The sequence below is a fragment of the Typopeltis vanoorti genome, chromosome 20 (genome assembly GCF_054136105.1).
Source record: "Typopeltis vanoorti isolate ZY-2024b chromosome 20, IOZ_Tvanoo_1.0, whole genome shotgun sequence".
In the NCBI taxonomy this organism is placed as follows: domain Eukaryota; kingdom Metazoa; phylum Arthropoda; class Arachnida; order Uropygi; family Thelyphonidae; genus Typopeltis; species Typopeltis vanoorti.
The window spans coordinates 32,768,401-32,793,934 of NC_143568.1; the positions used below are offsets into that span (position 1 = coordinate 32,768,401).

Sequence of the window (25,534 nt, forward strand, 5' to 3'; positions counted from 1 at the left end):
TGAGGAGATTTTATCGGATTAATCCAAAGAGCATTATAAAAAAAGTTGAAGGTGAGAGGGGAAGAACCAGAGGCTATCCCTGGAAGTTATGTAAGAGTGTAGTGAAGAGGAATGTGAGGGGTAAATTTTTTACGTGGAGAATTGTCACCGAATGGAATGCATTACTGAAATATGTGGTTAATGCAGGAAGTGTTAAGGATTTTAAAATTCAGTATGATAGATATCTTGTCATTGAATGAACCTCACACGATGAGTCTACCAACTCCATGGAGAGTGTAATAATAATAATAAAGTAATATCAATATTGTTTAAATTTATTGTATAAATCATTAAATTTTTAATGATTCATATAATATTTCCATTATTTTATTATAGAATAATTATTATACTTCACTTTTTGCTCGTGCATCGCACTAATATGCTATAGATCTTGTGATCTTTCATGTGGAGGTCAAATAAAAAAAACTGCTGTGAATAACTATATATAATTCTTGTGCAATAATGTGTACATCATTTTAAATTTTTACTTACATATTCCTTTTCCTACAACACCAAATCCATCACCATTACCCTTCATCAATCCTGAATCCTGATAAATAACATTTCTTGTGTTTTGCCCTGCTACATACCGAGCTTTATTAAGATAGTGCTGTTTTGCAGATACTAAGTTTTTACCAGTGATACCATCTAATGGTCTGTCATATCGAGAGGGTGGCAACGATCTACGAATAACAAAGTTTAGTATTCGCTATAGAACATAAACTGCTAGTAATTTATCATTTCAAAAAACATATTCCTTCTCTTTAATATAATTATTCATTTAATAAAAACAAATATGGTAAGAATAAATAAGAATAAAATAAAATGTACAAGCAAAGAATCAAGCATACTGTAAGTGGCTCTCATCCAAAACTCTATCTTCCCTTACTGTCTATACCAAAGTGTAGAATGGATACAAAAAACTATCAACTCATCCAAAACAGATTTTGAAAGAACTAAATGCAGGAAATTGCATCCTGTCCAAGTGGCAGTCATGGTCTCTTGCTAAAGCTATGAGCTGTAATTTCTGTCCAACACTGCTTCCACCAGTTACACTTGGATGATCATTTCCAGAAAAGCCAACCCCCTGGCATCTCACTTCTCTAATTCCTCTACAAGTGACCCTGGACCTCTTTGATCTTTCAACAGAAAGAAATAAGAACTTCCCCTAATTCAATACCAAAAAAAAAGTCTCCTGGTCATGATGACATTTCTCCAATAATCCCAAAGGACTGTGCTCCAAAGTTAAATCCCATTATATGTTGCCTTTTTCTGCTTTTATATTCCACTGGTATCTATCCTGCAGTATGGAAATTAACCCGTATATAATCCATTCCTTCTTAAGAAGGGTGACAAATCCTTAACATGAAACTACCACCCAATTTCCCTCATCCAGTTCTCTCTAAAGTGCATCATCCTTTGAAGCAGCAGCATAACACATTATTCAGATAAATCTCTTTAATGCAGTAAATATTTCTTATATCATTAATCATTATTTGTGGTATTTTCCTTATTTTAGATTGTGTAGTTGTGTGTGTGTGTTTGTTTGTTTGTAAATCTCATTGTGCAATACTGTTTAAAAAGCATTCTACACAGCACTGATACATATGAGGAAAAGAGCCACCAAGACTTCTATATTCAATGATTTCAGTATGAGGGATTTTGGGTAAGTTTTGTGTTCAGTAGTGTTAAGAGTAAATGGTTTGTAGTATGAAAGCAAGAGTGGGGAAAGGATGTGTAGGAAATGTTTCGTGAGTAAATGCAAGAAAAGCACTCAAAAGTGAGAGAATGAAGTGACTAGTATTAATGATGTTAAGCAAGATAATGCAAGTATTGTAGAGAATGTAATGAAGGAGTGAACAAAAGCGGAAGGAATATGAATGAGAACATGAAAGAACTGGCTGAGAGTATTGATACTTCTGGGTTACATTCCTCTTGAAAGACATCTATATCTTTAACTTCAGTTTTCATGTCTCCTTGATCCCTGATTTCTTTTACAGTACTCTTTCCTTCATTTCAAAGTATTTTCACTTCCAGAACATTTTGCCACTTTGTTGATATTTATCATCTATCTAACAGACAAGCTAAGGTATTGGACATTACTCATAACCAGCATCTTCAGGACACAAAACTACCTGCTACAATTTACATGCAACTGTAATATTTTAATAATTGTAATACTCTTGTAAATCTTTCTGTTAAGTTCTCTTTACCTTTTTCTATCTTAAGCCAATTAATTTCGTCCCCGCTTGTAATCCTTTATACTACCTACAAGTGTTAGAGCTGTTAGTGAAAAGCAGTGGTGGTGCGTGGCTTAAAATCATGGGGGGTGCTGCAACTTTCGAAATATACATACACACTGTAAGTACAGTGTATATGTGTTTGGATAAAATATGAAATTATGGTAAAAATTTTTTTTAAAATTATTAAACATGAAAAAAAGATTGTTTATTATCGATAAAATTATACAGTTTGGTACCATTCAAAATTACTTAAAAATAAAATACATTCTTCTTGTTTCGTTTCATGAAAAAATATTGTTTATTATCGATAAAAGTATACAGTTTAGTATAATTCAAAATTACTTAAAAATAAAATCCATTATCATAACCCTAGTAATGTTCTAAAATAAAAACTAAAACAAATGTTATGTCTTTAATTGTAATGTCCAAATATTTAAAGAGACGGAGTAAACACGATAAGCACTATGAACACTCTACTACTGGTGCAAACTGCATATAAACAACAGTGGAACTGCGCGATGGACAGTGCCACATTACGCTAATAGCTCGCATCTCACTATGACGTGCATATGCTTGCATGCATAGCAATATGGCACTGTGGTAAACATAGTGCTGCTAGCATCCTTCATCCTCCTAAGTGGTACAAGATGGATTTTTATTATTTTTTATACAAAATAAGAGAATAGATAAGATAACACATGGAACTCTAATCAGTAAACTGGAGCAGATGGGGGTGGATATAGGGTTGGTGAGATAGATAGGAGGGTGGTTGATGGAGAGATACCAGAGAGTGGTTTATTCAGGAGTGGAGTCCAAAAGACGGCTTGTGACTAGTGGTGTGCCGCAGGGTTCTGTTCTTGGACCACTACTTTTCATTTTGTTCATTAACGATATAGGAAAGGATCTGAGAGGAAGTGTTCACTTATTTGCTAATGATGATGCAAAGTTGGGTAGAGCAATTGTGAGTGCTCAGGATGTCAAAATTTTGCAGGATGATTTGGATAGTTTGGAGGACTGGGCTGGGGAAAATGGATGTCAATTTAATGTGGCAAAGTGTAAGGTTATGCATTTTGGAGTGAAAAGATTAGCAGCAGTATATCACATTGGTGGAACCATACTCCAGGAGATTGATGAGGCCAGGGATTTGGGAGTGCTGGTGGATAGGGAGTTGAAGTTTAGGGGCACACATTGCAAAAGTGGCTAAATCAGCTCATCAAATCACTTGGTTGCTGAAAAATACTTTAACAAGCAGAGACAAACAAGTTATTGTTCTTCTATATTGAGTCTTGATAAGACCCCATCTAGACTTCTGTGCCCAGATATGGACGCCAGGGTTTCTTCTTGATGGGGAGGAGGTGGAGGAGATCCAGAGACGAGTGACCAAGATGATAGCTGGTCTGTGGAATGAACCTTATGAGAACAGGTTGAAGATATGCGAGTTGCAAAAATTGGTCGATAGGCAGAAAAGGGGTGATATGATTGAGACATTCAAATTACTGAAGGGTTTCTATAGGATTAATCCAGAAGATATTTTTGAGAATAGGCCTGGTGGTGGGAGGACTAGGGGCCATACATGGAAGCTGGGCAAGAATGTGGTTAGCAAGGGTGTTAGAGCTAGGTTTTTTACTTGGAGAGTGGTGAATGAGTGGAATAAGCTGCCAGAGTCTGTTGTGAGTGCTATGACCGTGAATGAGTTCAAGGCAAGGTATGATAGATACTGTGTGAATGTCGAATAGTTGTTCTTGACATGATGTTAGGGCCTCCTTCGATGAGTCTGTCGACTCCTTGGAGTTGCCCGAAATAATGATAATGATAATAATAGTAAACAACTATCCATTTTTTCCCCTTTTTTTGTCATGCAACAAACTGTTAGAAATAACACCCATGAAACCAACTAAAAGTAAAATAAACAACTTACTTGCCATCTTCACCTTGTCTTTCCAGTTCTTTTTTATTCTCAAAATATTCATCATTTGATATCTGCTGTCCCCATCGTTTTCGTAGAGGTAACTTATCATCCTGAAAGAACAATTCTTTCAAAATTTCATAATAAAAAAAATCTGCAACCTTCCAAGAAATTTAATAAGCATTATATATATACATATAAAATTATATATACTCAATCAGCAACATGTCTATCATAATGAGCTTTGAAGATATTTACACTACTTGCATTCACAATGCACTCAAGCAATGCATTCCACTCACTAACTCTCCATGTATATACATATATATAATTATGACTACTACTTTTAACTCAGGGTTGGGATATGTTCATTTTTAATATTAACTGACTTAAAACCCGAGTCGGGTTTTAAGTCAGTTAATATTAAAAATGAATATATATAATTATATATATTCAATCAGCAACATGTCTACCATAATGAGCTTTGAAGTTATTTACACTACCTGCATTCACAATGCACTCAAGCAATGCATTCCACTCACTAACAACTCTCCATGTAAAAAATCTACACATCACTCCCTTCTTCACCACATCTCTATATAACTTCCAGGGATGGCCTCTCATTCTTTCCATCTTAACATCCACTCTTTTAATAATTTCTTCTGTATTTAATCTGATAGAATCCCGTAACTAACTTGAAGATCTCTATCATATCTCCTCTTTTCCTTCTCTCCACCAACCTCTGTAATCCATGTTCTCTCAAATGCTCTTCATAACCAACACTCCAGAGTCTTGATATCGCTTTGGTTATTCGTCTTTGGACCCTCTCTAGTGTTTTCACATGACAATGAAAACTAGGTAACCAAATCTGAGTACAACAGTCCATATGGTCTGACCAATGCCTTATATAGATGCATTGCCAACTCATATCTAAATGTAAATGTACATCTTTATCATTGCAGCAATACTATGTGCAGCCTTTGCAACACATGCAATGTGCCCTCAGAACTTCAGTCGACTGTCCACCATCACTCCAAGATCCCAAATCTCATCCACTTCCTGAAGTACAGCTCCACTATATAATTTCCTATGGTTACTCTGCCCAGTTATATAACAAGAATTATGATTAAGATGAGAAGCCAAACGGCTATTTGTTTCTGGCGAGGTTGATATAAGTTAAGGGGATAAAAATCCCTTATTGTTTTTCAGCCAGTAAGCGAAACTAAGATCGAAAACTACGATCTGTAACGTTTCATGCCGACGAACTGTCAGCGTATCCAAGCGTAAGTGACCACTTGGTAGTGCCACACCACGGCAACTCGTTGCAAAGGTGGAGCAAGATCCCTCACTGTTCTTGATATTTTCTCATAATGTAAAACACACAGCTCTTAAGAGATGTAGTACTGTTTTACATTATGAGGAGAGGTCACTACCCAGACCAGTTTCAACCTTTTTTGAGGTCTCATCAGTGAGTAGCTAGACCTAGAATATCAGAGTTTAAGTGAAGAAAACTTACATACTTTTGCTATACGATTGACCGAAAGGTGTCACTATATTATATTGTGTCACTATATTATATTATAACATAGTATATAACTAAGATGAGAAGCCAAACGGCTATTTGTTTCTGGCGAGGTTGATATAAGTTAAGGGGATAAAAATCCCTTATTGTTTTTCAGCCAGTAAGCGAAACTAAGATCGAAAACTACGATCTGTAACGTTTCATGCCGACGAATAAACTAATTTTCGGTCAATCGTATAGCAAAAGTATGTAAGTTTTCTTCACTTAAACTCTGACATTCTAGGTCTAGCTACTTACTGATGAGACCTCAAAAAAGGTTGAAACCGGTCTGGGTAGTGACCTCTCCTCATAATGTAAAACAGTACTACATCTCTTAAGAGCTGTGTGTTTTACATTATGAGAAAATATCAAGAACAGTGAGGGATCTTGCTCCACCTTTGCAACGAGTTGCCGTGGTGTGGCACTACCAAGTGGTCACTTACGCTTGGATACGCTGACAGTTCGTCGGCATGAAACGTTACAGATCGTAGGTTTCGATCTTAGTTTCGCTTACTGGCTGAAAAACAATAAGGGATTTTTATCCCCTTAACTTAAAAGAATTATGATTATTAAAAATTAAAAACAAGAATATAATTTCTTGTCTAGAATAATGTACTTAAAATAATGTACAAAGGGAAAAAACTTGCTACAAATATTTCTGATCCACAATATTATTAAAACATCACATATTTTAACAATATCGATTTAATAATATGTGATATGCCATTTTCCTGCTTGTATACGGAATATAAATAAACTAATTAATTAATTAAACAATTATATTTGTGAAAATTTCTTTTCGCAAATTTAATCAGTGTAAAATCAGATGTCATAGAGAGTTTTTCAGTTTCATACAAACAAGCTACTTTTGATTAAAAAATAAAAATAAATAAATAAAAGTATTTTAAATGTTTGTGAAATACTTTTTGCTCCTAAGTTTAACAAATTTTCAGTCATAATTATTTGGTTTATGTAAAATTCCTTTTCACAAGTTAAAACAGTAGACAAAACAAAAATGAAATCAACATTTCTGGAAAATTATAACAGCTGTTTTAAGCTTGTATATTTAAAGTGCAAGCAATATAAATAAGTAGACAATTAAAATAAAAATTTCCTTATATCCCTAATATTTAACGTATTAGTATTTCTTATACTACCCCATTTGGAGTAAGGCATTAAATATAATCAATAAATACATGGTAAAGATATAAAACAAAATCCTCTCTTTTAGAGTTACACGGTGATCAGCATTCATTTTAAAAATTTATGGAATTTACAACCGTGTTAAAAAAACTTTTCATTATCCTGACATTTCGATCTTCACATCAAGATCATCAGCTGGAGCATCCATCAATATACAAGACAAGGCTGAGTTACATTATTAACTGTAAGCTAAAGAACGAATGATTTGACCACATGTTATTCTACTGGCATGACCTCTAGTGGGAAAAAAAAAAATACATCAAGCTAAATTCTATTTATGATGACAGGAATAAACATTCTTTCAGATGGTTATCTCTTTCAGAAACAATGATGTCCTATTTTTAGTATTACAATTCTTATTTTTGCTTTTAAGATACTGGATTTTCTACAATCCTGTTTATAGTTGTTCTTAGTGAGGAATGTTCCATGGGTCGAATATATGCCTTCCATATGTTTGGGATTTTTAGACCATCATTATTGTTCAGATTGGGGTGGTTGATAATAATCTCACATGCTTCCTTAAATTTCCATTCATACCATGTTTTAGTGTGATGTAGACAGCTGGTGGTTTTCCAGTCAATTCTGTGTAAGGTATTCATGGCATGATCAGAAAGGCCAGCTTCACCATAATTATTATATTTAATGTGTTGTTTATGTTCTTTTTGTCTAATAGGAATTGTGCGTCCTGTTTCTCCTATATATGGTATGTTGCAAGTACAATAAATCTGGCATACTCCAGGGTGGGCTAGTGGAGGGAGTGGGTCTTTGGATGAGTTGAGTAAGCTTTTTAATTTTGCTGGAAGTTTAAAGGTGGCTTTGAGGTTGTACTTTTGTAGTACTCTATTTATTTTGTCTGATATTCCTTTAATGTAGGGAATGGTAATAGTTTTACTGTAGTCTGGTTTGTCTTTGTTTTTTATTGTGGTTTTGTAGAGAATTTTGTTAATAGTGTTCTGGCTGTATCCGTTTTTTTGTAAGTTATTACTGATAATTTTAAATTCGTCTTTCAGTGCCTGTTCACTGGAACAGATCGTCTGAGCTCTGTTTTTTAGCGTGTTGATGACACCTAGTTTTTGAGTTGGGTGGTGGTAGGAGTTTATGTGTATATATTGTCCCATATGTGTTGGTTTTTGGTAAACAAGGAAAGATTGCCCGAGGGAAGACGTGTGACAAGTGTATCTAGAAACGGAAGTGTGTTGTGTTTTTCAATTTCAATTGCGAACTGTATGCGTTTGTGTTGTTTATTTAGGTGGCTAAGGAATGTGTCTAATGTCTGGCGGCCATGGGACCAATTCGTGAAAATATCGTCAACGTATCTAAGCCAGACTTTGGGTTTTAGAGGGGAGGAATCTAGGGCAAGTTGCTCAAAATGTTCCATGTAAAAGTTAGCAATAGGGGGGGAGGGGGGGGGATAATGGCGAGCCCATGGCTGTGCCTTCTTTTTGTAAGTAGAAGGCGTTTGGCCATACAAAATAACCCGACTGTAATACATGCGCAAAGAGCGCCGTGATATCTGGAAGGAATTTGTTCTGTAGGAGAAGGATTATGTCATTGATTGAGACATTCGTGAAGAGGGCAGAGACATCAAAACTGACTAATAAATCATCTTTTTCTAATGTAATGTCTTTGATGGTGTTTATGAAGTGTTGTGTGTTTTTGATATAGGAGGGGGGTATGACCTACCAACTCCTTGAGTGTTACCACTAATGTTTTGGCTAAGTGATATGCCGGGCTATCAATTCCTTCAACTATAGGTCTTAACGGTGTGTTTTCTTTGTGAATTCTCAGTAGCCCGTAATTTATTGGGGAGCGCGCATAGTGAGGAAATAGTTTTTAGACCATGTCTTTGGGCCAAGTGGTAATTGACTTAAGTAATTTCTCTGTTTTGTTTTTTATTCTGTTGGTTGGGGTGTAGTTAACTAATTTGTATGTGTTATTGTCAGAGACCAGCAGAATCATTTTTTCTACGTAAGATCATCAGAATCATCAGACAAAAGAGAAAATTCAACTCAACAAAAGTACAATGAATATACCACCATATGGAGAAAGCACTTCTCAGAGAGCAGATCCAAGCTACCAGAAAGAACCGCTACAGAAAGAGTTGCTACACAAAACCAGCTACTAAAACAAAAAAACTGAACTTTCAAGCTACGTAAACAAAGATATCTGGATGATCCTAGAAAAGATTATGGACAACACAGCAAACCACATCCTCCAAACGAAGAAAGGAAACCTAATTTCCAAATTCTAAAGACTAAAAGAACGACAAAACCAGCCACCATATTCAAAATTCGCCACCAACAACCAACCAACCAACCAACCAGAAGCAAGAAACAACAGGAGCTACCAATCACCCACAGGTATCGATAACATAGTCAACCTATCTAACCATGCTCTAAACAAAGACAAAATCTCTATACTTAACAAAGGTTTAAATTTTGCTATAGCACCGAAATCAATAAACAAACTTGAATTTATGTGTAATATTGAAAGAGGCCTAAGATTCATCCCTAATAACATAGTAGACAAAATATGTTTAGAAACTGCCAACATTTTAAATCATAACAAAACAATAACAAGCAACATTACTAAACACGAATTAAGAGCGATAAAATCACTTAAAACATCTGAACATAGTAATAACCAGAGCAGATAAAGGAAATGCCACTGTTATTTTAAACCGCACCACTTACGTAGAAAATATGAATCTGCTGGTCTCTGACAATAACACATACAAATTAGTTAACTACAACCCAACCAACAGAATACAAAACAAAACTGAGAAACAACATAAGTCAATTACCACTTGGCCCAACAAAGACACGGTCAAAAAACTATTTCCTCACTACACACGTTCCCCAAGAATTTACGGGCTACCAAAAATTCACAAAAAAAAACACACCGTTAAGACCTATAGTTGAAGGAATGATAGCCCAGCATATCATTTAGCCAAAACATTAGTGGTAACACTCAAGGAGTTGGTAGGTGATACCCCCTCCTATATCAAAAACACACAACACTTCATAAACACCATCAAAGACATTACATTAGAAAAAGATGATTTATTAGTCAGTTTTGACATCTCTGCCCTCTTCACGAATGTCCCAATCAATGACATAATCCTTCTCCTACAGAACAAATTCCTTCCAGATATCACGGCGCTCTTTGCGCATGTATTACAGTCGGGTTATTTTGTATGGCCAAACGCCTTCTACTTACAAAAAGAAGGCACAGCCATGGGCTCGCCATTATCCCCCCCCCCCATTGCTAACTTTTACACGGAACATTTTGAGCAACTTGACTTAGGTTCCTCCCCTTTAAAACCCAAAGTCTGGCTTAGATAAGTTGATGATGTTTTCGCGATTTGGTCGTATGGCTGCCAGACATTAGACACATTCCTTAGCCATGTAAACAAACAACACAAATGCATATAATTCACAACTAAAATTGAAAACACTATTAACAAAATTCTCTATAAAACCTCAATAAAAAACAAAGACAAACCAGACTACAGTAAAACTATAACCATTCCCTACATTAAAGGAACACCAGACAAAATAAACAGAGTACTACGAAAATATAATCTCAAAGCCACCTTTAAACCTCCTTCAAAATTAAAAAGCTTACTCAACTCATCCAAAGACCCACTAGCCCACCCTGGAGTATACCGGATTTATTGTACTTGCAACATACCATATATAGGAGAAACAAGATGCACAATTCCTATCAGACAAAAAGAACATAAATGACACATTAAATATAATAATTATGGTGAAGCTGGCCTTTCTGATCATGCCCTGAATTCCTTTCACAGAATTGAATGGAAAAGCACTAGCTGTCTACATCGCACTAAAACATGGTATGAATGGAAAGTTAAGGAAGCATGTGAGATTATTATCAACCACTCCAATCTGAACAATAATGATGGTCTAAAAATCCCAAACATATGGAAAGTATATATTCGACCCACAGAATGTTCCTCTCTAAGAACAACTATAAACAGGACTGTAGAAAATCCAGTATCTTAAAAGCAAAAATAAGAATTGTAATACTAAAAATAGGACATCACTGTTTCTGAAAGAGATAACCCTCTGACAGAATGTCTATTCCTGTCATCGTAAATAGAATTTTGCTTGATGTAATTTTTTTTTCCCACTAGAGGTCATGCCAGTAGAATAACATGTGGTCAAATCATTCGTTCTTTAGCTTACAGTTAATAATGTAACTCAGCTTGTCTTGTATATTGATGTATGCTCCAGATGATGATATTGATGTGAAGATCGAAACGTCGGATAATAAAAAAGTTTTTTTTAACACAGTTGTAAATTCCACAAATTTTTAAAATGAATATAAACCAAAAAAATGTATTCAACATTTTCATAACTATTTATTATTTCTATTAATAATGAACAAAATGCTGCATATCCCCATCCCTGCCACTTTTGATACTAGATCACAACAAAACTATTCCCATACTCCATATTTCAGGAACATCGGAAAAGATCGTTCAAGTTCTTCATAAATATAACCTCTATGCCACTTTCAAATCACATACATTCAGCTAGCAACATTCATCCATTCTCCAAATGAACAAATGAAAAAGTCATCCTTGCATATCCTGGAGTGTATGAAGTCCCATGTGCCTACAATTTAGCCTACTTTGGACAGACTGGTAGACGACCTGTTTGCATTTACATTGAAGAATATAAAAACTACACTTGCTATCATAAGTACAGCAAGTCAGGATTGGCACACCGTGATTTGGATTTCCCTCTACAAAGGATTAAATGTAAAAAGACAACTGTGCTGCACAGAAGTTGCAAATCTGGGAAACTGTTTTTAGAACCAGCTATGAAATACTCCTCTAACCTCAATAAGTAGCTGCATTAATTTGCCTGAGATCTGAGAGACAGTAATTCTTAAACCACATTTAGACTGACTTCTCTAAATTAACTTTATTTAATGTGCCCCTAGAGGACACGATGATAGGATATTAGTTCCTTTTTGCTTACATTGTAATTTGAACTATTTCTGCAACAATCTAGTTTAAGTGCCTGCATGTGCTTTATAGCAATTATAATTTGTGCTCTAAAAATGTTGGGTTTTGATTCTCTGGTGTTGTATCAGATATCTTAACAGATGATACAAGAGATATCTGTGTTGTTTTCTCAACACAAACTTAAATCCACAAACATAAATGCTTGCCAATTTAATGTGGTAAAGTGCAAGGAAAGGCACTTTGGAATAATAAGCTTACAAAATAGGTATTATATTTATAGAATGGATTACAGAAAATTCAAGAGTATTGAATTTCTGTAATTCTGTAAAATAGAGAGTTGAAGTTCAGAGGACATAACATATTGCAAATGTGGGCAAAATAGCTCAAAGAATCACTGACAAACTGAAGGATATTATGGTAATAATCAATTTATGATTATAATAATATATCTACTTGTTAATGTGTAACACTAACAATTAGAGATAAGGAAATTATTATAATTCTTTACAAGGCTTTGATACAGCTACACTGTGACTAATAGGCACAGATTTGGTCACCTAGGTTCCTACAGGATAAGGAAGGGGTGAAAAGGATACAGAAGTGAGTGATGAAAATGGTGACAGGTTTGTGAAATGCCTTCTATGAAGCTAGAGGTGCATGGGTTGCAAAGTTTAGTTTTTCAATACATGACAAGAAGGCAGGAAATGAGGGGTCATCCCTGGAAGCTGTGATGTTAGCATAGATGATGTTGTAGAGTCCACTGAAGAGCTTCTAGATATGACCGTAGGCCTGTAGAACTGCTTTGGCAATCTCTTGAACTTTGATGGAGTAGAGCTTTTCTCTAGGGTTATTGTCAATTTTTTGTAGAGCAGCGGTAATTGCCAGACAAGAATAGATATGGGCAGGTGTTAGTTCGACCCCCGGACAGTTCTTGCATGTTTCAAAACTTCTAGTGCTTCTGAATGAATTTTCATGCCTTGAAAGTGTTCCATCCTTAGCCTGATGATGATTGCGGTTATTTCTCTATTTTCATTTATTTCACTGATTTCATTCTTCTTCTTGATAGTTTGTTTTACCAGCCTTATTTTTGCGACAGAGTTTGCATCAGTTAGTGATAGCAGGTGTAAATTTTTAGGTAAGTATCTTGCTTCTCTGGTTAGTCTATCTGCTCTCTCATCGCTTTCAATATTTACATGAGCTGATATCCATTGCAGTGTACAGTTCTTATTTTTCAAATTTAAAGTTGTTAGTTGTTCATGAATTTCCTGTGCGACTTTTGTTTTTCCATTTTTTAATGCTTTAAGTGCAGATTTTTAGTCACTGTAGATGATTATTCCTTCTATAATATTTATTAATGGATTAGAGAGATAAAATTTGAGAGCTGCTTGTATGGCTGTTAATCCACAAGTGAAGTTTGAAGCTGTTTTTCCAGCTGTGGTTTTGATTTGCATTTCCTCACCTCCAGGTAGAGTTATAAAAAACTCTGCTCTTCCTTGATTGAGAGCTTCATCAGATGATCCATCAGTGTAGGCAATGACATGGTTTAGATTATTTAAGTGGCATATAGTGTCAAGTCCTTTTCTTTTATTTACTGGCTTTGAATCCTTTTTTTGAATATGGTTCTAGGAGATTTAAGTTAATCATTGTGTTTTTTGTAGTTCAGTGGAAAAGAATGGCTCTTTGCTTATTTCAATGGACAGGTACTCAAAGTCTATCTGTTTTCTAATTTCATGATCATATTGTAAAGTAGATGATCTCTTTAGTCTAGATTTTCCAGTCCAGGCATTGAAAGTCCTGAGTGAGATTGTGATCCCGTTAGTGAACTTAACTGTGGAGAGTTTTCTTCTGTCTTCTAGTATGTGAAGCCCACACTCTTGTTGAACTTTCAAATTATTTGTGGATGTTATGTGGATGTGGAAGTTAGCATAGATGTAGTTAGCAATGGAATGATGACTAGATTTTTCACTTGGTGAGTGGTAGGGTGGCTTTACAGAGGCAGATGTGAATGCTTTGTCAGCAAATGAGTTTTAAGAAGTAAGACAGCTATTGTGCAAATAATGGGTAGTGTGGATGTCCCATGGCGAGTCTTCAGAAGCCATTGAGATGCACATATAACATAATAAAAACTGCAATATACTATAGGTTTTGCAACCTGTTATATTTGGGAATAATATTAAAAAATAAAAAATAAATAAAGAAAGAAAGAAAACTGGAAACCTTAGAAACATCTAAACTACAGGACTGGCACACCTTTGTGTGTGCCAGCTCTGCATGCACCCTTGAACTGGGTGTGTGCAGAAATTAGTGAAGTCTAGTCAGTGGACATTAAACCAGAATTTCTGTATATATATTTACAATAGTGTGTTTTAACAAAAAAAAAAAAGTTTGTTATATATTATATACAGGTGGGATATTGACTGCATATTACAATATGCAAAGGAATTAGCAATGCCTCTGATTAGGTTGTTTAACATGTTCACAGCAAACCATTCAAAAAAATTCCCATTGCCACATTAACCTTCTCATGGGTAAGGAAAAAAACACTGCACCCCCCCCCCCCCAAACCACCACCACCACAATTTTGTGTTTGTGTATTGGCAGACACACTACATATCATAACAAGTTCTTTGTTTATAAACAAATCTGCTTGGGATGGGGTGGTATTGGGGGGAAATAAATGTCTTTGTTTAGGAAATATATCCTAATAATAATTAGGATAACAAAACAAAAGATACTAGAAAACAATAATTAAGAAGAATCCTGTATTCGGTTGGTATGTTTGAATTACTAAAGAGTATAAATATCTGATTCAACATTAATGAGCTGTTTGAGAATGGAAAATATAAGGGAAAGAAAGAACAGGCATGAAAATAGAAATGCTTTCATTACCACCAAATGAATTATTAATAATTTATATTTGTAATGTGTGTGTGTGGAGGGGGTGAACCATATAACATACAATACTACAGACATAATTGTTTGCATTTATGATGGGAATAATTAAAAATAACTTATGAGGATGAACTAAATAAAGCAGTATTTTTTAAGCACTTTGGTATTGGTTTACAAAAGGAACATATACATTATAAGAAGCTAATACAATAATAAACCAATTATATATTTGGTTTAATCCTTTATCTAAGCAAACTAAGTTTGGGTGCAAACTTAGTTTGCTTACACTTGTATAAAGGATTAAACCAAATATATAATTGATAGCATAGCCAAGTGAAAAAACTTCCATCGACTTATCTCTAATCGAGAGAATTTTAATAATAAGGTGTGACACCTATTGGCAACTGGTATATGAAAATATGACTTATCCATTACTTCCACCTTAATATCAACCACCTCTGGGTCTGGCTCCCACTGATGAGACCTCAATAAAGGTCGAACCGGTCTGGGTAGTGGCCCTTCCCTTAATGCATAGCATTATACATGTCAGCAAAGAGATGTGCATTGCATTATGGGAGATACTAAGGTGATGAGAACTTATACCACCTTTACCACGAGTTGCCCCAGTCCTGAAAATACTTCAGGCACAAACTTAGTTTGCTTACACTTGGATAAAGGATTAAACCAAATATATAATTGGTAGCATAGCCAAGTGAAAAAATTTCCATCAACAATAATAAACATTTAGCCTTGAGATTCCAATGATATCACTAACTAAAATTTTCATTAATTGCACAGTCGAGCACCTTGGAATTATGTGATCGACACACATATTTTGCCTGCTAAACTTAAACTTGCTTGCACGCAACAGCCTGTCGTCTATGGAGTCTAGTAGCAGGTTACAGGAGGGGGGAAGCTATACTGAGGCATGATTCACTGCCACGTGTCGTTAAAAAGTTATAGTCAATTTAAAATCCTTGGAGTCTGTGACATCCCACTTTACTAACATCAGGTTAAGATAGTTCACAAATCCTATGTTGACATAAAATTCTACCAAAAAAAAAGTTGCAACTAACATGCTGTATAAACTGTAAAAATGCATCTGCCTGAAGCAGAAGCGACATATGTACACTGAAAGAGTCCCTGGGAGAAGTGTTGGCATGTGTGAACACTGCCCAGCAGCAACATGTTAAGTAAGTCTCAGCTCTGGTCACGTTCCAAGGGAGTGGAAGGAGGAAAACTAGTTTTCATACATAAAGATAGCTCCAAAACAGCAGTAGCAGATTATAGACCAATTAGTATATCAGGCATGGTAGTAAAGGGACTGGAGGAGTTGGTCAGAGGCAAATCTAGGACTGAGTGAATAAGAATGATTCTGTGATAAAAAGCATGGCTTTATGAATGGCAGGTCATGTCTTAGTAATTTACTCACTTTTATAATCATGACAGTGGAATTCGATAAAAGGAATGGCTACACAATAATACTCAGTTGTACAGGCATTTGATAAGAGAGCATGCTGAACCCTGTTACAAAAATTTGAAAAAATGATGTGGATATGAGGGTGGCTGATGGACAGATACCAGAGTAGTATATGGGGAAGAAGAATCCAGAAAGATACTAGCAGTGTACCTACTGCTATTTAATTTGTACATTAACATTAATGATATAGAAATTGATATGAAGGAAATTATTCAGTTGTTTACTGTTTCTATATGATGAAAAATCAGGTAGCATAATAGCTAATCAAGAAGATGCAGAGAGCTTGTAGAACGATTTAAATAGGTTGACAGTATGGGCAAAGAATAATGGATGCCAATTTAATGTGGAAAATGTAAGAAAATATTACAAGCTGTGTATATAGGGAATTGAAATTCAGAGGACATACTCTGTCCTCTGAATTTCAATGAAAGTGATTAAAATGGCTTTTGCAATCCCACGAGCTTACTGATTGAGGATGTAAACGTTATCCACTTGACAAACCAGGCAAGAAGGAATTTCTGGCCTGGTTGGCCAACGTATTCAGCTGGTGCCCTTCATCCATTTTCCAGATCAGCTTCATCCTCTTGCACATCCTCGGGTGTAGGTGTTTGGATACATCTGCAATTTAGTCAATGTTGAACAGCAGGTTTGTGTGCATCAGCCCCTGAAGAACATAAAATTGCCATCATCAGTATAGACAATCAGGGCAGGCAAACCATGCTCTAGTTATGTTCACACATGATTAAATGGAAGAAGATAACTGTACTGTATTGAAGGTGCTACAGGTCTAAGAAACTATTTTTTAGAATCAACATCAGCTATGAAACACTTCCCCTAACATTAATAAGTATGGTTGAATAATTGGGAGAAAGGGAGACAATTAACTGAGATTAAAAATTTGGGAGACAGTCATTTTAAGGCCATATTTAGCCTAGCTTATATGAATTAACTTTGTTTATTCAGTTCCTAGAGGGTGCTGTAATAGGCCATTAGTTCCTTTCCAATTACATTTAAATTGTTTTTGCCACAATCCTTTAAGTGTTTTGATTTACAACTGTCATAATTTCTGCTCTGAAGATGTTAGTCAGAAATCCAGTGAAATATTAGTAATGCTATAAAATATTTATTTATCGTGCTCCTTTGGTGTTCTTTATACTTTGAAGAACTCCTATGAATAACTACCAACACTTAATCCTTTCAATTATGTGAGTGTACATTTATCATACATATATAAATAATTTCTTTATTAAGTGACTCAAAATATGAGTAAAGTTACTTGTATATTTGATGGTATTGTTGAGGGTTAAAAAGACTCAACTGTAATGGGTGTATCCATAAATTTATCTCCTTTTTTTTTTTTTTTTTAATGTGACTCCTGCACATGAATGATTGTAAATTTACAGTATATCAGTACTAGGTGAACTAAAGTTTTTATTCACTTTTTATTTATTTTATATATATATATATATATATATATATATAATTTGGAAAAGGCTGCTCACGAGACCAAAATGGAACTTTTTCATGAAGCTTCAGGCTTCAGATAAGAAAGACAGGGGTCTTACACTCAGTAATGGAATTTATCTTTCGCCTAAAGATATTCACAAACATCCATCCCACAATGGGATATGAGCTCACAACTTGCTGGTCAGAGGATGAGTGTGCTATCTGGACTCATTCTGTCTCTTTCTTATACATTCTAAACACATCAGTTTTACTGACAATATTAATCTCACCTTACCAAGTATAAATTACAGGCAATCTAGCCAAATTTCTTTTCAAGCTAAGTGCTTAAATTACTTGCATTATCAAGCTTTGAAATGGTTAAATTTCAGTGAATAAATTTTATCACTTAGTGAAAAAAATTAAGTCAGAATGAATTATCTAGTTTTAAGACACTACAAATTCTTTTAATTTTGCAGATGTGTACTTTTATTAACATTGTTCTGATTTAAAATTATATGCTCATATAGTTATTACAGATTTAAAAGAACACAGGAATATAGGGTTTAAAAGAACATCTGCTTAAACAGGAGTGTTGTCTTTGCATAATAATTTGCTTTGCAGCTGGAAGCAAGGTAGAAAAAGAGACTGTAAACAGAACATCATGTCTAAACATTACATAGTACATTGCATATAACCTATAATCTGCCCACAGTTTAGAGAATCATAGCTGGCAGAGTGCCAAGAAGAGTCAATTCATGTTTAAGGGGGAAAAGGAATAAGATGATGTACGAATTCATTACCAACATGTGAAATCACATGCTTTATACGTAAATATTCCAACTGTTATATAAGCAAAATAGTTACCACTTTAACACATTCGCTACTACGCTCCTCGGGCATAGTTTGTTACCGCACGCCAAGAACTTTCACTTCTACAAGATCAGTACGCGTTATCTCATAGCTGGCTTATCAGACAGAATTTTGTTTCATACGCCAACTACAAGTAATCTCATATCAACCCCCCCCCCCCACCTATGTCTTACATGTGCTGACGACTGTGTAACTTGAGTTCAGAGTCAGTGATGTTTAGCATTTAGTGCAGTAAGGTTTATTACATCTAGTCTTACAATTATTTAAAATTATCCAAATAAAAACCTTCAATTATGCCATGGCCAGTAAAAGAAAGCTTACAGATGAAGAATTAGAAGCTTATGCTAATATGTGCAATGATGAATGGAATGAATTATTTGGTTCCGATTCCAAACATGATTATAATCCTACAGACGACTCTAGCAATGACTCAGATGATGATATATCGTATATAAATATATGTATACATTGAAAAAACTTCAAAAAATTTGAATTTTTTTCAACACATATCAGTGTTTTATTTGCATTAATAAATACACAATTTATGCAACAATACCTCTTATAATATACTATAGCTGAAATTATTTTCCTTCTACCAAGCATCCAGACGTGCTTCTCCACTTTATTCACAAGCTAAGGGTCCAAATTAATGTGCTTATACTACGGGTTAACTCGTGCTTAACGGGTTAACGGCTTATACTTAACGGGTTAACTGTTGGATTTCTGCTCAGGACATGGTCTTTTTATTACTAACAATGTTCAAACATAAAATTATGCACAAATTTACATTTGTGTAAATTTGTTGATAGTGATGTTTTTCCACTGGTGCAGGACACTAGAGTGTACAGAGGATTTGAAATTTGAAGTGATCACCATTTAGTCTTGAGCGGGATAAAATTGAATTTCATACTGAAAACAAGAACATGTAAGAAAGTTTTAAAGCAAATAAAAGTTGAGCAGCTCTCAGATATAAACTGCAGACTAAAATACACAAACATTATTTAAGAAAAAATGAAAGAGTATGAGAACAGAAACCAAATCTTGGAAAGTCAGTGGCAAATCCTGAAGAAAATACTGATTGATTCAGCCAGAGAGGCATGTGGTAAGGTTGTCTGCAAGGATAGAAAAATCAGAACTCCATGGTAGACACACGAAGTAAAAGAGGCAGTGAAGGAAAAGAAGAAAGCATATCAAAAGTTCCTGGCAAATAAGTCAGCTTGTGCTCTTAGAGAATACAGAGACAAATGTAAGAAAGCTAAACGCTGTGTAAAACTAGCTAAACAAAAGTCATGGGAAGACGTTGGTAAGAACATAGAAAATAAATATCAAGAAGTGGCAAGATATTCTGGAGGGTGTTGAAGAAGCTCAGAAATGGAGGAAAAAGTGCTGTAAAAGGAATTAGAGATGATAAAGGTGACATGAAAACAGGAGAAAAAGATATCCTCGAAGTATGGAGTAATTCCTTTTAAAAAAATTGCTAAATGGAACAAGCAGTGATAACAGAACAGTGGTAAAAAACACTGAACAGACATGCAGTCAGGAATACATATCCAATACTTGAAGTGGAAAAAGCCATCAAAAGCCTGAAATGTGGAAAGGCAGCAGGAGTAGATGATATTTGACCAGAAATACTCAAGTATGGAGGTATAAAAGTCTTACATTGGCTGAACTGCATAGTTCAGAAGGCCTGGACAGAGGGACAAATTCCAGATGATTGGAGTAGAGCTCTCATAGTACTCATATATATAAAAAGGGAAATAAAACTGAATGTGAGAATTACAGAGGTATTTCCCTACTGAGTGTTCCTGGTAAGATTTATTCAAGTATACTTGAGAAACGGTTGAGAGTGATTGTGGAAGGAAAGCTTGGTGAAGAACAAGCTGGATTCAGGCCAAATGGAGGCTGTCAGGATCAAATTTTCACATCATGACAAATAGTTGAGAAATTGTGGGAATATAACAAAGATCTGTATTTAAGTTTTATAGATCTGGAAAAGGCATATGACAGGGTGCCAAGAGAGAAGCTGTTCAAAGTGCTATAGCTGTATGATGTCAATGGAGCATTATATCAAGCAATAGTTAGTCTTTATTTGAGTTGTAAGTCAGCAGTTAGAATTGAGGAAGTACAGGAAGATGGTTTGATGTTAAATCTAGTGTCAAACAAGGATGTACATTATTTAATAATGGATCACATTATTAAACCTGATATCAAAATTGGAGAAATTAATCTCAGCTCTTTACTGTATGCCAGAGCTTCGCAAACTGTGTCGCGACACGTTAGTGTGTCAGCTGCAGTGTGAAGGTATGTCGCACGAACATAATGCGTTAAACAGAATAATCGCTGAAAATTTCCACAGTGGCATCCATTTCGCAAAGTACTGGTATGACTTTTGTTAGCGGCATCAAAATTATATATACAAACTATCTTTTAATTATTTTTAACCTTTAAGAATATTTCATATCAATATATTTCGATAAATAATGGAGAATAAATGCAGCCGAATTCATCCCTGTGGTTTTATCATGTAGTAGTCGCTCGGTTCTTATCATCGTATTATTATCGTTCGACCAATAAAAATAAAACGCACCGCTTATTCATACAAATGTTATTATTGATGTTTATTCTAACTGCAACGTGAATAAACGAAGAGCTGGTGCTTGTATTTTATGTTTAGTTACTGTTAAAGCTTTACAATAAATTCGCACAGTTTTATTTATCAAATTAGTGTTGAATTACCCGTAAAATGGATAAGTTTCTAATTAATAAAAGAAAAGCTGAAGGTGATGTTTGTGATGAACAAAATGTATCGACTATAGAGGAAACTACGCAAGAATCAACTGTTGAACTGTCTGCATTAAAAAGGACCACGTGACCCATGAGAGGCACATCAGACTGAATTACTGTGCCGCGAAATTATGTTTGTCTAAAAAAGTGTGTCACCAACTTGAAAAGTTTGGAAAGCACTGCTCTATACAGATGATGTTATACTTCTAAATAAATCTGCTACAAGTCTGCAAGATTCCTTGACTAAACTGAACAACTCTTGTAATAGATTTAGTATGAAGATCAGCAATAACAAGACAAAGACAATAAAAATAGGTAGAAGCATTGAAAATATCAACTGCATTTTGAATAGAGAACCTACAGAACAAGTAAATCATTTCAGCTACTTAGGCACAATTTTTAGTGAAGATTATTATTATTACGTGACACCTCCAAGGAGTCCAAAGAATCATCAATGGGAGGATATCTTACTCTACAATTCTTTGTCTCCACCGCTACTACTATCATCATCTACACCAACACCATCTACCACTGACCACCCCACTAGTATTTTCACAGACAATCATGTCTGCATGGTTAGCTTAGTGGCTTTGCTTCACAACCATATGCCTGGGGAAGGAGCGTCCTAGGTTCGATTCCCGTCAAGAACGTGAGGAGCTTAAGGATCTTCCTCAGCCACAGCCAAGTTAGCCAGTCTTGGGTGTGGACAGCAGGGTTTTTCAGCCAGTTTATCTGGTGTTTTTCATCCCGCAAGCAGGCAAACTGGTCTGAGGACACATAGATTAGAGTCAGGAATACTGACCCAGCAATAAGTCTGATTTGTCAGCTGGTTCAGAAGCCCAGATAAAATTTGGGGGGACTAGATGGTACCGTGAACCAGTAAAAAAAAAAAGGGGGGAATGCAGTATCATCACATGGAATTTATTTATTTACAGACAATCACAAACATCCATGGCAGGATTCGAACCCACAGCCTTCTGGTTGGAGAACGGATACACTAACCACTCGGCCAACCAGGCCAGCAGATGGTAAATTAAATATGGAAATAGACAACAGAATCAACAAAGGTGGTATGGTAGGAAGTCAACTGAATAAATTCATATGGAATAAGAGAAAAACTAGTCAAAACACTAAATTAGCTGTATACAAGACATTTTTCAAACCAATTTTAACTTATGGATCTGAGAGCTGGGTTAGAAATAAAACACTTGATCAAAGACACAGATGGCATCAGTGGCAATGTCATATTAAAAACGAGGATATTAGGAAAGAACTTAATATTGTTAGCATCCAGGAATGTGTTAGCTGAGCTAATCTCAGGTGGTATGGTTACTGAAACAAAATGGGAGAGGAAAGATTAGCTAAACAAGTGCTCTTAGAAGAAAGAAATATAAGATTTGATAACATTGGAGTGTTGACAGATAAACAGGCTAATGTGGAGGAAAATTGTAGATAGGAAGTTAGTAATGGTGCAAGTTTTTCATGTGGTACTATCATATCCTGTACATCCCTTGAGAATACATATCAGGAATTTGATGATGATGTATTATTATTGCCACATATGAGTCATTATAGTATTGTTGTTATTATTATTACCGTATATGTGCTCTGCTCATCAGGAATCTGAGTTACATACAAATCCAATCTAAAGACATTCTCAGGAATGTATCTCGTCCGTAACCTGAGGACTACCTGTATAGACCAATCATTATCTGAGGTGTGGTAGTAAAAGTACTGGAAAATTGGTCAAAAACAGAATTCAAGAATGGGTTGATAAGAATATGATACTCTATGTAAGGCAACATCGTTTTGTGAAGGGCCAGTCATGCCTTAGTAATTTACTGACTTTTTATAATAGAATGACCTGAGTTGGATAAAGGAAATGGCCTTTGACAAAACACCACTTGAAACTCTGTTATGCAAATTAGAATAATTGCGATGGGTATGAGGACAAGAGAGTGGGTACTGGATGGATAACAAAAAGTGGCATATGGAGGAGCAGGTGACTAGTGGTGTGCCACAAGGTTCTATGCTAAGACAACTACTATTTAATTTGTACATATGAAATATCCTGAAAGGAAATATTCAGTTGTTTATTGATAATGCAAAATTAGGCAGAATAATAGTTAATCATGATGATGTGAAGAGCTTACAGGATGATTTAAATAGGCTGTCAGTATGAGAAAAGGATAATGGGTGTTAGTTTAATGTGGAGTAATGTCAAGTTATGCATTTTGGAATAAATAGATTACAAGCTGTGTACCACACTGATGGAACTGTACTCCAGGAAATAGATGAAGTTAGAGATTTAGGGGTGGTGGTTGACAGAGAGTTCAAGTTTAGAGGGCATATTATTAAGGTTACTAAGGTAGCTCATAAGATTACTTGGCTATTGAAGAACATACTTAAAAGTAGAGATAAGGAAGTTGTTATGCCTCTTTATAAGGTCTTGATACATCCACATCTTGATTACTGTGCTCAGGTCATTCTCCTGGGTTTCTAGGGGATGAGGAAGCATGACTTTGATTTGTAATCCTCAGAAAAGACCAAAGCATATTCTCACCACTAGAAAGCTGTAGCTCCTCTCTCTCTCTCTCTCTCTCTCTCTCTCTGTGCGTGTGTGTGTGTGTGTGTTGCATTACAGCATAATAATATTTATTATTATTATTGTGCTGTAATTGAGATTGAGAGTGTGTGATTGATAGGAAAAATATGATAAAAACATTCACGCTACTTAAAGGGTTTTTAATGGTCTAAATTTTTCATATCAGGAATTTGATCATGATGATAAAGGGTTTTATAGGATTGATGAAGGGGAAATGTTTCAACACATGGCCAGAGGGTGCAGAACAAGAGGTCATACCTTGAAGTTGAGTGCAAGCATTGTTAGTAGGAATGCGAGGACTAAATTTTTTGCTTAGAGTTGTAAATGAATAGAATGGATTGCCAGTGTCAGTTGTGAGCACTTTGTCTGTTAATGGGTTCAAGGAGAGGTGTGATAGATTGTGTGGATAGTTTGGATCTCCCATGATGAGTCTTTGGACTCCATGGAGATGCCCATACAATAATAATAATAATTATTATTATTATTATGCTGTAATGCAAAACACACACACACAAAGGAACTGCAGCTTTCTAGTGGTGAGAATATGCTTTGGTCTTTTCTGAGGATTACAAATCAAACAGGTATGCAAAGATGACAAAAGAGATTTTTTAAGAATTATGCATTTTAAAAAAGTACTAATTTTAGTTGTCAACTTGTTGGCTCAGTGGTTATTTTACTCGCTCTCCAAACAACAAACTGCAGGTCTAAATCCTGCCATGGACGTGAATATTTGTGATTGTCATTAGGTGAGGGATGAATTTCAATGCCTGGGGTCAGACTACTGCTCAGTTTACTGGAGGCCTTAAGTGGCTTGACAAAGTTCCATGTGTGGTCTTAAAAGCAATGCTTCTAGAGTATGTAAAAATAAATAAATAAAATGCAAAATATTAAGCTGGAGGCTTTCCAGCCAAATATATCCTTACATCACCATAGCAATAGCATCATTAAAAATGTAGTAGTGAAATTCTACCTTGTGGCAGAATTTTGTCCATAGTAAATTTACCATTAATAAATTTAATATAATACCCAGCATTGATGCTTATGGATCATTATGGAAGAGACTTTTTTGGATCCTATAACATATCAGTGACCTAACCAGGGTTTCTGATCCGATATCCAAATCTCACAGTGCATTCTATTATCAAGTACTCATTTGGATTCTAAATGAAAAAAAAAATGAAGTGATAATATGGAATACAGCTATCAAAGTTGTATTCCATTTTATTAGCTGAACCTAATATTTTATTCCATTCTACTGGAAGTAGCAGTTTAACATGCACCATAATCATCAACAATCTCAGAGGCAGAAGTAAAAACTGAATCTCATTAGAGACACAGAATGCATTCATAAAATTATTTCTCTCTATTTATAGTATTTTCATTTCAGCGTAATTCATTCAGAATTTTATTCCACTCCAGCATAATTTGGCAAAAATACTATGCATGGCATACATGCTATGATTTCACTGAAATAATCAATTTAATTACAATAAGATTTTAATCTTT

At 35.1% G+C, this 25,534-nt stretch overlaps 1 protein-coding gene across 2 annotated transcripts in view; it reads right to left on the bottom strand.

Moving 5' to 3' along the window:
* Positions 1 to 25,534, bottom strand: part of LOC150095350 (serine/threonine-protein kinase dyf-5) — a 337,365-nt gene that overhangs the window by 66,470 nt on the left and 245,361 nt on the right. For both annotated transcript variants that reach the window (XM_090410825.1, XM_090410826.1), the window contains exons 9-10: positions 4,201 to 4,301; positions 532 to 722 (exon numbers count right to left, since the gene is read on the bottom strand). In XM_090410825.1, the coding sequence (XP_090266951.1) occupies positions 532 to 722; positions 4,201 to 4,301 (292 nt within the window). The remainder of the gene's footprint in view (positions 1 to 531; positions 723 to 4,200; positions 4,302 to 25,534) is intronic.